This window comes from Bison bison, unplaced genomic scaffold (genome assembly GCF_000754665.1).
Source record: "Bison bison bison isolate TAMUID 2011002044 unplaced genomic scaffold, Bison_UMD1.0 scf7180017864472, whole genome shotgun sequence".
Taxonomy (NCBI): Eukaryota; Metazoa; Chordata; class Mammalia; order Artiodactyla; family Bovidae; genus Bison; species Bison bison.
In genome coordinates this window covers 1,747,797-1,760,466 of record NW_011495033.1, presented here as the reverse complement: position 1 = coordinate 1,760,466, position 12,670 = coordinate 1,747,797, and the positions used below count along the sequence as shown (strand labels likewise).

At 47.2% G+C, this 12,670-nt stretch overlaps 1 protein-coding gene across 1 annotated transcript; it reads left to right on the top strand.

Annotated features, from left to right (window-relative positions):
- Positions 1-2,448: 2,448 nt before the first annotated feature.
- FAM101B (family with sequence similarity 101, member B) lies at positions 2,449-8,059 on the top strand (the record flags this gene model as incomplete). Its single annotated transcript, XM_010861672.1, has 2 exons — positions 2,449-2,576; positions 4,524-8,059. Coding segments are annotated over 2 exons (459 nt in total), but the record flags the coding sequence as incomplete, so codon positions are not given.
- Between the last annotated feature and the right edge of the window lie 4,611 nt (positions 8,060-12,670).

The window sequence follows — 12,670 nt, the reverse complement described above, 5'->3', positions numbered from 1 at the left end:
AGGCGGGCCGCCGCCTCCTCTCTTCGGGGTGGCGGCCCCCGGGGCTGCCAGGCTGCGGCTTGACCACATCCTGACCTGGCTGGGCCAGAGGGTTCCTGGGACACCGAGAGGGAACCCCAGGCTTCTCCGGGCTTTGCCCCCGCTCTCGGTGGTTCCGACGGGCCTGCCCCACTCCCAGTAGGTCTTGGGGAGAGGGATCTACTCCACTCCCGGATTCATTGAGCAAAGAGGGCCAGCTTTAGGGCACTGTTAGCAGCCTTGGAGGGGACCTTTTGAGATCAGTGGCCCCTCTTGGCCCATCACCTAACCTGTATCTGGCGCATGATGGGTGGGAAGCCTTTAGGTGGGTGGAAACTTTCAAGGATGAGTCCTTTTACTTTACTTTAAAACTTTAAAGAGAAAATGCAAGTACCTTAGGAATCGCTCAGATGGTAGTGTTTATTGCCTTTACCTAGAGTTCAAGGAACCCACATCCTGCCTACAGTCAAGCTCAGAGCTCTGAGCCCGCCCCTCTGCCTTGGGGATGGCTGTTTGCAGCCCTCTTCCTTGAGTGAAGAAGTCAGTTGCTACTGACTGTAGTCAGTTCAGCTGCTGCTTCTTAGGGACCCACCCACTTTGGTGTGTGGAATTCTTGATCCTGTCTCTCCATGAACATCAGTGTTCTCTCGTTTCCATTAGAAGGCAGCACTGGCTCCATGTTGGCCTTCAGAACCCTGGCCACCTGGCCCTTTATAGCCTCATCTTCCGCGTCCCCTGACCACAAGCAGATGGACACACCTGTGCCCCCGAGGCTGCTCCCTCCCTCTAGCGTGCTTCTCCCCTTCTACCTCTCCAACACCCAGTCCATCAAACCCCTGCCGGCTGCCCTTCGGGACCCAATTTGTCACCTCCTCTGGGAAGTCTTCCTGGATGCCTCCCAGAGCCATGCCAGGGGCTGTGACTTCCTCCCTTCCCCCTGGTGGGTACCGTGTTCAGGAGTCTGACTCCTGCTGCCCCGCCCCACTCCCAGCCTGCGCTGGGGCACACGGCGTGTGCTCAGAGAGTGCTGGCGGCAGGAATGAGGAGGCGGAGGAGACAGGGCAAAAGGACCCAGTGTCTGTGTGGACACCTGGAAGAAGGCTGCAGTGTGAGTGTTGAGAGTCGCCTGCCTTTTCTCGGTGGCTGTGTCGTCCTGCAGCCCCCAGGACTGCTGGGAAGGCACCCCTAGGTTGAGGAGTGTCTGTGGGCAGAGCAGGGCCCCCATAACTGCTGGGGGCTGTTTCTGGAAGCTCTGCTGCAGCCAGTGCCCAGCCCCGCCCGGGCGCTCGGACCTGAGTTCTCAGGCCCCAGTGAGGGCTTATTAAACTCTTCCGCCCAACCCTGAGTTGAGGGCTGGACCCTGGGGACCCCCACCTCTCCCTGACCTACCTGGTCCCCTTTGGCTTTTGTATGTCCACCTTATGCCCCCTATTTGACACCTTGTCGTGGTAACCTGAGTCTTAAAGTCAACCTTCTAGAAATGTCTGCTTCCTGGAAGCCCTAGGGGTGGAGCTGCCACCACCATGTCCTGGCCCACATGTAGGTTCTTCTCTCAAACCAGGCAAAGAAAATGACAGTTCCCAGTTACCCCAGGAGGGCTGCTCCCTTTGGCTGGCTTAACACAGAAGCCCTGACTCAAGTCAGATCAGGCGAAGAAAAGCGAGCACCTCAGTGGAGGATGGCCCTATCTCTGACTCAGGCTGCTGGGTGAATCAGAAAGCCCAATGCCTTGACCAGCCTGGAAGAGGGTGAACCCCTGGGATGCTGTGCTCTGGTTCTTGGAGTTTTCTGGACAGTGGAAGGTGCCATAGAAAACTTTCTGGTGTCTGCCTTTCCAGTGAGTTTGCAGATTCCTCCGTCTTGGCTGGGTGTCGATCTGGCGGCCCCAGAGGCAGAGGACGTGAGGGAAGTTGGACTGAATCTTCAGTGTAAAAAAAAAAAAAGAATCCCTGGTAGCGTTTCTTGTTATTGGTTTTGGCCTTTTCTGAAGAGTTGCTGAGACAGTGATAGGGCTGGGGGCACGTAATTGAAGGTTCTGGTTAGCAAAACCCCAGTTCGTGGCGGTTTTCTTTCTGTGCAATGATGCGGTAGGCCTGGGGACTGGTTGCAGTCACAATGCTGAGCTCAGATTTGCTTCCTCTATTCATCCTTCCACGAAACCTCATCGGGGAAGGGGACCCCCCACTCCCACCCCGGGTGTGCAGAGAAGGTCGTGGGGCATAGGCTGTGACTCTGTTGAGGGCATCCAGCACCTTCATGGTAGACCCGAGATTTGAACACAGCTGTCCATGCTCTGCTACTGCTGTGAATCAGTCCTTCTCTGGCATCATTTCCCGGTGGGGGCCACAAAATCACAGCTGGGCCCGTCAGCCGGAGGCTAGAACCAGGAATTCTGTGGGGAAAGCATCAGATGGGCCTGTGGTCTGACTGCATTCTCCATCGTTGCAGAATCCAGCTTCTCTCCCCAACCCCCTGGGCTCCGGCTGTTCACCAAGGTTATGCCCCCTGTCCTTTGGCGAAGGAGTGGAGCTTGACCCCTTACCACCAACAGAAGTAAGGTAAATACAGTGGGCACTGATTTCATTTCACTTCTGTTTTTGATTCCAGTAATTAATACTTTTTGTTTTTAAATATTTTTTTTTAAACAAAAGTGCGCCAAACTCTTATAGTTTGGTGGGTTCTCTTTGGGGTGTTCTTTCTGTATTCTAACCTTTTGAATATAGATACACTTATTAAAATGAAAATGAGATTGTGTTATACTGCAACTTGCTTTTTATGCTTCACTTATTGTGGCCGTCAGATGTTTAAGCATTTTTAATAAAATAATTCCTCTTTCTGGCATCACCAACTCAATGGACATGAGTTTGGGTGAACTCTGGGAGTTGGTGATGGACAGGGAGGCCTGGCGTGCTGCGGTTCATGGGGTCGCAAAGAGTCGAACACGACTGAGCAACTGAACTGAATTGAATTCCACTTTCTAGAAGCTGCTTTCCACGTCTTACCCCCACCCCACCCCAGCATCAAGGTGCTATCACCGTTTCTCAGGTTCTGATTTCACTGGGCAAGTACTGTTCTTCCTCGGGGAATTTATCTTACCCAGGCTCATCTGGGGTCAGAGAGCCTTTGAAAGGCTCCGTTAAAAGACACATCTTTTTAGAGAAAGGAATTTTACTTTGGGTAACTAGTGGTTTTATAGCTGGATTTTCGTTGCATGAACACAAAGAACCCTTTGACACAGAACAAAGGCGACTCAGCAGTTTGGAGGTGAGCGGTTCAGCCTTTTATTCCTGGAGAGCTTGTATTTTGAACCAAATGGGGACATGCCTTCATGACATGAGCTTCCCCAGCCCCTTAACCTACTTGCCCAAGGAAATAGATGTTCCCGTCAGACTTATTTTGAAAAGACTGCTGATGCTTACTCCCCGACCAGTGGGTAGGGGATGGCGAGGGGCAGTGCTGTTATCTGTGCCTATGTGTGATCCTTGTACATGTTTCAGTAACTGGGAAGATGCAATAATTAGGAAGTCAAATGAATTCATGCTTTACTTCCAAAAAAAGCCTCCCAAATTGCCCAAGAAGTACTTAACAAATAATAATAAAGTAGCTGCTGAGGAATGTGGATGTTAATTATTTTATGGAAATCAAGACTGTTAATTGGCTTTGATGGATAAGGTCACGTCTGGTTCCCTGAGCCTGAGGGGTCTCCAAATTGAAAACGGAGGTGGCCCTAGTACCAGGATTTGGTTATCAGAGAGCTTTCAGAACCAGCATTCAGGACGTCTGGGTTCCCTTCTCCTCTCATTAAAGAGATGATTGTTCATTCAGGGGACAGAGAAACGACTCACCCCTCATGGACAGGAGAATCTGCCTTGTTATACAATCATTCCCATCAATAGCAGTTGCTGTTTAAACACTCTCCCCGCTTATGCTGGGCACCTTTTTCAAAAAGGAGGGATTTTCCTGGTGTTAAGACTCCATGCTTCCAATGCAAGGAGTGTAGGTTTGACCCCTGGTCAGGGAACTAAGATCTCACAAGCTGCATTTAAGATCCAGTGCAGCTGCAACTAAGACCCAATAATATATAAATTTATATATTATTTATATATAAGCATATATATATATATAAAAGAGGAAACTGAGGCTTGGAAGTAATTTGGCCAAAGTCTGAAAATTTAAGTCAGTGGGAGCCAGCTCCATTCGGTGGGGAGCAGAAATGCAGGTGAACTTGGGAATCCTGCATGGAGGCCCCAGCTGCACGCTCCCTCTCACTGTGACCTTAACATCTGCACCCCCAATTCCTTCTCCCGACATTGTTGGGAAGGTTAATTAATTAGATCCTGGAAGTAAAGTGCTTAGAACAGAAAGGACCACAGGGTAAGCACATCATAAACTCCATGCGGCTTCTCCCCAGAGTCACCGCATCTCAAGGTCTGAGGTCACAGTAGGGACCCCTGTGCCCCCAGCTCCGAGGAGCGGCTTCACGCGGCCTTGTGTCTCCCGCCCAGGTACACGTCCTCGGTCAAGTACGACTCAGAGAGGCACTTCATTGACGACATCCAGCTGCCCCTGGGCCTGGCAGTGGCCTCCTGCAGCCAGACCATCACCTGCATTCCCAGCAGCACGTGGCGCAACTACAAGGCGGAGGTGCGCTTCGCCCCCCGCCACAAACCCACCCGCTTCCTCAGCACCACCATCGTCTACCCCAAGTACCCCAAGACTGTCTACACCACCACCCTGGATTACAACTGCCGCAAGACACTGAGGAGGTTCCTGTCCAGCGTGGAGCTTGAAGCCACAGAGTTTGCGGGCGGTGATTACCTGTTGGAGGAGAACTGACTGGAGCGGGCTCCGGGGGGCCGGCCCCCTTCCCCGGGCCGGTCTGGTTGGGCCAGGCAACCCTCGCATGTCCTTCTAGCCCCAGAACAGTCTAACCCAGAGATACCTCTAAGCCCAGCCTGGGGAAGAAAAGAAAATGTCACAGTAGCTTCTAATTATCCAGCGAATTCGGTTTTTACAGTTTTTTTTTCCAACTGTGTTTAAAGGGAGTATATTTCCTAATTTGCTGCTACATAGCTTCCCCGAAGTCTCAATTTGATGAGAAAATCAAAGAATGGCTTAGAGCGAAAGGAAAATGCCCCACACTTTGAAATAGGGAGGAGGGGGAGCGCTTCCCCCATTGGTCAGTCTGTTTGAGGAAGAGCATGGGAAAATCTCCCTGAGATGGAAAAAGTGAGTTTGAAGAAATTTCAGCCCCGGGTGTCTTCACTACTACAGAAGTGGTGCTAATTCAGTGAGCTGTGACACCCATATGGGTTCAATCTGTGGAGAGTTGAGTTCCATTCTGGTTTTTTTTTTTTTTAATTTCTATTTGTATTTCCTGTTAACTATAACTCTTTGGAATTCTCTAAATCTTTTTTTGTGATATGGGAAAAAAACCCAAATCACAATATAAGATGCCTTTCAAAAAAGAAAGAAAGAAGGAAAGAAAAGGTTCACCCTATTCTTGCCTCTACAGTGGGGTCAGGTCAACCGGTGGCTGAGTTTGGGGGTAACAGGTTGGTTCCAGTTCCTTCCACTGTGGGTTCCAAGCTTGGTTCCAAGCAAAGTGCCTTGAACCTTTGGCATCTGACAATGTCTTCACTGGGGCTTCCTTGGTGGCTCAGTGTGTAAAGAATCCACCTGCCAATGTAGAAGACTCAGGTTCTATCCCTGGGTCAGGAAGACCCCTGGAGAAGGAAATGGCAACCTACTCCAGTAGGTTGGGAAATCCCATGGACAGAGGACTGATGGGCTGCAGTCCATGGGGTCACAAAAGAGTCAGACATGACTTAGCAACTAAACAACAATGATGTCTTCACAAGCTTGTTTAACTCTTTCTGATATGAGTTTTGGGGTTTCCAAATACTTTCCTAATTTTTTCACCAGGCAAAACATAGCAGAGGCCCCTTTGGAGAGAAACAGCATTTTGAGAGAATGCTTAGGGAAAACACTTTTGGGGGAGTCCACGAGGGGGACTTTACTCACAGTGGGAGCCAACAGCTATACCTAAGGCTTGATTCCCACTGGGAGACAGATGTTTCTAATGATCTGGTTCATCAGGGTGCGTGTCCTTTCCAGCGACCTTGGGTCGGCATTGCAGAGGAATTTTGCTGGTGCCTGAGCTCTAAGCTAAAAAGCAAGGAAATCTGCCCCCCACCCCACCCCCAACCCAAGTGAAATAAAGGTGAACTGAACATCGGGAGTGATGTCACAAGTCAAACTCCAAAGCCCGGGTGCCGTGGTGACTGTACATGTTCAAGTGTTCCTTTTAATGTGACAGTCATGGCATTGAGTGTGAATGGAAGAAACTGTGAATTTAGCTGATGGGGCCCCACAGAAGTAGGGACACAGGCTGGGCCAGACCAGGAGGGCACGGAGGCCAGGATGCCTCTGGCCTTCAGCCTCTTGCCTGCCCTGCTTCACACCCAACCCCGCCCTGCCTCACCTGGTCCTGACTTTTTCCTGCTGCCAATCCCCGTGGATTTTGAGTAAAGACGGTGGCAGATGGCTTTTGCTCTTCTGATATTGGAGAGAACAAAAGCGTGGGTATTTCCTTTGCATCCAGACGATGTCAGGTGCTTGCAGTCCTGGAAGCCTGCACTCCCGCTGTATCTCCGGGTTTGTGCTGATGGCTTCCATCTGTCCTGAAAGCGGAATTGAGGGCTCGGTGGGTCCCCTGGAGCCACAGCGGGACTTCTGTTCAAAGGAGAGCAGGTGTGACGATAATCACTGTCATTTGAAGTCATCAGAGGCCTAGCAGGCTAAATGGTCTGCTGTCTTTCTCAAATTTAACAGCAGTATGTCCAATTGTGCGCCTGACTAGAAGCATCCCTTCCATGGAGCGTGCAGTCGGCTCCATGGCCCCAAGTTTGCCACCATGAAGCTCAGCAGGGGTCCCTCAGGGGGCACCCCAGAACCCCATAGTCTCCTGTCATCATGCAGAGCAGCAAATGCCTCCTGCTTTTGGAAGAGTGACACGGCATTTATGAATAAAAATGGCTTTTTCTCTCTGACTTCATAAGCTTGTCATGTAAGACAAGTGATAAATGTAATTTTTAAACTATGGTAAGAGAATTCCCGTGGCTTTCTTGGTGGCTCAGTGGTAAAGAATCTGCCTGCCAATATAGGAGATGCAGGTTCAACCTGGCTCAGGAAGATCCCTTGGAGAAGGAAATGGCAACCCACTCCAGTATTCTTGCCTGGGAAATCCCACTGACAAAGGAGCCTGGCAGGGTACAGTTGCAAAAGAATCTGACATGAGTTAGCAACTAAAACAACAATGAGAAAGAAAATTCCAATTGCTCTGGCCCAATGGAGACACATGACGAGCTCAGGATAATGTCGTGGGCAGCACGACTGGAAAGACCAGTGGGAGGGAACGTCATCTTTGAACACGGCCCTTTGTTGAGATGCACATGTGAGGTTTTTTGATATGAAATACGTCAGTAAAGTAAGTAGAAGTGAGTGCCTGTGGATGTGTTGTGTGAATGGAAAGCAGATTTTGATTTTGTCATCCACCAGGGACCCAACTGCAATTTTCTCGAATCCTTTCTTTTTCTCCAAATCTGCTTTGCTGAAAGTTGCAAAAAAGGAAGCAGGTGAAGATGTAAATTGAATGTCATCGATCAGTGGTGGATTCATATTAGTTCTCAAGGTGGAAGTGATGATTTTTAAAACCCACTGATTAAAAACAAACATTCCAAAGGGTGTCTGGGAAATATCGTTTACTTATGAGTTAAAAAGTCTCTTTTCTCAGACTCTTAAATTTAATCTTTTGCGTAATAATGATCTATATATTCAGAGAAAGGTTTTCTTTTGAAATCACAGGCATTTGAAAAAGATTAAGTACCTCTTCATTTGATACATTTCCTGTTTCTAACCTTAGGAATAGTATTTGATGAAAACGATATTTTAAATTTATGTTTGACATCTGTTCCCCTCCATTTTGCTTTATGACTTCTTCATTTAATAATAAATTATCTTAAAAAAAACTCAGAGATGCTGCTCTTTTTTTAACAAGTCATAATGTTGGGTTAAGAAAAGTGAGAACAATGGCTCCTCCTCTTGAGAAATTTTGAGATGCGATTGTGAATTAATAATATAATACTTGTGACTGGGGTATGCATTCTCCTGGAAGATTTTCCAAGGGGTTCCTGGGCTCTGGAATTTCAAGGAATTTGTTTGCGTACTCTTTCCCCAAACCGATCTGCCCTGAGATGCAGCTGTGAGTGTCGGTGTGAGGCCAGTCCCTTCCCACCTACCCTTTCAAATTGCCTTCCTCCCATTTTGCAGAAGAAATCCATGCCTCAGTCCAACCCAGCCTGATTATTATTGTGATATGCTGCTCTGGACTGGAAAATCCTGTACGTAGGGCAAAGGGACAGCTAGAAACACGGTATCTGGGCTCCAGGATCCCCTGTGGGTTTTGTGTGTGCCACGGGGTCCTGCACAGAAATGGTCATGGTGGTGGAAGCAAAGTGCGCCTGCACTGGGAGGTCCTCACTTCCAACATCTTGGAAAATGAGGCCGTCAGAGTGACGACATTCCACATGACCACCCACATCTCTTCAATCTCAGACTTGTCTTCCCTGAGGAAAAGTCCCTTTGGGTAAAGCAAAGAGGTCAGTAAGGGCTATTGAAAGTGAAGGTGTCTTATTTCACTCCAGCCTTCATTTCATGGGGAGGCTCTGCCTTATCTGTTAGTCTTGGAGTTGCAACTCAGAAATAAACATGTCCCAGGAATGCATATTATCATTCTTACAAACATGTTTTAAAAGCCAGTCTCAGGACTTCCCTGGTGGTCCAGTGGTTAAGACTGCGCTGCCATTGCAGGGGGTACGAGTTTGATCCCTGATTGGGGATCCCTGAATGCCATGTAGTGCAGCTGAAAGATTTTTTGAAAGCTTGTCTCTTTTTATTTTATTTTTAAAACTTTATATTTTGTATTCAGGTATAGCCAAATGGGGAGAAGGCCATGGCACCCCACTCCAGTACTCTTGCCTGGAAAATCCCATGGACGGAAGAGCCTGGTGCGCTGCAGTCCATGGGGTCGCTGAGGGTCGGACACGACTGAGTGACTTCACTTTCACTTTTCACTTTCATGCATTGGAGAAGGAAATGGCAACCCACTCCAGTGTTCTTGCCTGGAGAATCCCAGGGACGGGGGAGCCTGGTGGGCTGCCGTCTATGGAGTCGCACAGAGTCGGACACGACTGACGCGACTTAGCAGCAGCAGCAGCAGCAGCAGCATAGCCAAATAACAAATGCAAATCTCTTTTTAATAGAAATTAAGTCTCACTTGGCTGATGGGAATGACAATATGAGGGCTAATTTTGCCATTTAGGTTATGTGGTGTAAGTTTTCTATAAAATGAATGAGCTAATCAGTTCCAAGGTTTTGATGGAAAAATATTTAAACCATGTAAGATTAAAGCTATAATTTGTGTGTGGGGGTTGGGTGGCAGGGGGGAGAAAGAGAGAAGGCAAAAGTGTGTTGAAGCTAATACTGTTTCAATTTTCCAACCTTTCTAAGTGTATCAGATTAAGCTGGTGCCCTTAAGAGAACCAACAGTAGGTATAATTAATAATAATATAAATCTTAATAATTTGGTATACTTCCCAGAAATTTAAGAAATTAATAACTCGATTAAGTAATGACTCCTATTGCATGGAATGCCTCTTGTCAAAATTAAATTCTAATAATTTTATTTTGGAATATAATCATTATCAATTGGTTTGTATATATCACTATATTCCCAAAGTGCTTTCTATGGAATAAAATAAGGTTCTGTGATCAAATAAGTTTTGGGAAATGATGAGTTGAACAATGGCTTAATATGGTTATTGCAGTTTTCTTGGAACCCAGCGTGCGATCGCTATGTACATGGGGTTCCATTATGCTATGTCTATATACTTTGTATATACTTGAAATTTTCCATACCAAAAAATTGGAAAAAGTATCTTTGTTTCTATGATACTACTGATGAAAACTTGTTTTTTAAAGAAATTAGAAAATGCATATTAGCAAAAATAAAAATCACTCCTATTTCCCTGAAAGAGAAACTGTTACTGGTTTTTGGAGACCAGCAGCTTCAGATGGTTGTTTGAATGGACCATTGCTTTTAGATGGTGGCACTGGGCTTCCCTGGTGGCTCAGATGGTAAATAACCCACTTGTCCATGCAGGAGATGCAGGCTCCATCTCTTAGTCGGGAAGATCCCTGGAGAAGAAAATGGCAACCTAAGTTAGTATTCTTGCCTTGGAAATCCCATGGACAGAGGAGCCTGGTGGGCTACAGTCCATGGGGTTGCCAAAAAATCGGACGTGACTTACTAACTAAACAACAAAACTGTAAACACTATTTTCAACCTCAGAGGATAAGAAGGGGCTTTTTTTTTTTGGCTCCACTCTGCATTTTGCATGATCTTAGTTCCCCAATTAGGGATAGAATCCAGGCCCCCAGCAGTGGAAGCTCAGGAGTCCTAACTACTGCTCCACTAGTGAATTCCCAGGAGGTTTCTGTTCTTTACAGTTGCTGGTTCCTTTTTCAGAATGAGAACACAGGGGTGCGGGGTGTGTGAAACCCATTGCTGGTAAATTACAAATTACTGTTTTTCTCCAGAAGCCCTGGGGCAGGTAATTAAGCTGGCAAGCACAATAACAGGATGCTTTGAACACTAGCACCATCGTTGCCAACCTGGAGAAGTTCTTACAAAGCAGTAAGCGTCCAAAGAGCGCGTTTAAGTGAGTTCTTCTATTCACTTCTTCAATATTTATTTGTATCCACCTATTTTCAAAATGAAATAGGGACGACTACAATAAAAGACACCCTCTATGTGATACAGGCATTAAAACCAGGGTAAAAGGATAAAGGCCAGATAGTGAAGTGGGGAGGGTGGGGGATCAGTAGAAAGGGACTTCACCAGAACCCAGAGGACAAAGAACTCCTGTAATCGAGGACAAAACCTAGTCTTGAGTTTCCTTGCAAGCATGGCCAAAAAGGAAAGAAGCCTGTGTGACAGCATCTAGTATAAGGAAGTGGATCCCTAAAGGCAGGGCTCAAAGAGGACTTTAGCACCACCTGCATATACAAGGGGCATAAAAATAAAGACCCGCGTATTCTTCCAATACCATTTCCTATTGGACTCTTGGGAAAAGCAAGGAGGGTATTTAAAACGTGCACTTAAACATACGGTAAGGGGACACAAAGATTCTGAAGCCAGGGAAGTGGAGGAAAAAACTTCTCCTCTGCCCTCTTAGGTTCATTGAACAGTGCCTGCAAATTGCACTGACAAAAGACAGATTTTCAGGAGAAAAGGAATACAATGTTTTTTTGTTGGTGGTTTATTTATTTGGCGGCACCCTGCAGCATGCAGGATCTTAGTTCCCTGACCAGGGATCGAACCCATGCACCCTGCATGGAAGCACAGAGCCCTAACCACTGGACCTCCAGGGAATTCCCAGGCATACAATGTCATTGATGTTAATATTTTTTTACATACACAGGGCTTTCACAGAAGTGAAAAGCCAAAGAAGTTAGACTCAGGACCTTACACCGTTTTAACAAAAGATGATAAGTTGAGAAGTGACTAGAAAAAAGGAAGGGGAATTTGGGTTTCTAGAGCCAATAAACTATGGGAAAGTGACTAGGAGATAACTGGGGAAATTAGTGGCAGACAAGGGTTATTTAACAAGGTCTGTTTATGCAGACTCATCTTGGTGACTCTCTGTCTCCAGTGCCAAGACTTGCTGTCCTCATCACGGAACAGGAGGTGGAGGCCAACTGTGCCACCTTCACAAAAGGGAACCGACTCCCTGCTTGTAGGCACATAGGGGAGAGCAAAGAGCTTCCCTTACATCTGCTGATTCTCAGTTGCCTTCGGCTCAAAATAATCCTTATACCAAAGTGGCATATTTTGGAGTGGCATATCCTAGGTGCCTTCACCAGACCATCAGGATTCAGATCCCAGCTCCATCATCTATTATCTGTGCGACCTTAGCAAGTGCCATAAACTTCCTGTGAAATGAGGATGAGAAGAGTTCTTTTCTCATAGACAGCTGTGTATGCTAAGATGCTTCAGTCGTGTCTGACTCTGTACGACCCCATGGACTATAGTCCACCAGGCTCCTCTATCCATGGGATTCTCCAGGCAAGAAAACTGGAGTGGGTTGCCATGCCCCCCTCCAGGGGATCTTCCCAACCCAGGGATCAAACCCGTGTGTCTTACCTCCTGCTTTGGCAGGTGGGCTCTTTACCACTAGCACCGCCTGGGAAGCCTGTAGAGAGCTTATGAAGATTAAATGACTTCATACACACAAAGTGCTTAGAACAGTACCTTCCAGGGCTCAAAGGCTATACCAGTGTTCCTTGTTTTAATTATCTTTTGGCTTGTAAGTTCACTTCCAAGAATGTACCCACAGCACCAGACACTTGCAGTAACGTGCATTTAAGGATGTTCCTCGCAGAGTTGTTCAGAATAGCCAAAAAACAGGAAACCAAGTAACCGTCCACAAAGAGGCATTGAATAAATAGTCTGTACAAGGAAATACCAGCCGGTGACTCCTCACAAGATTTGCAGACACGAGAGAGAACAAGCTCCTGGAGCTGCTCAAGC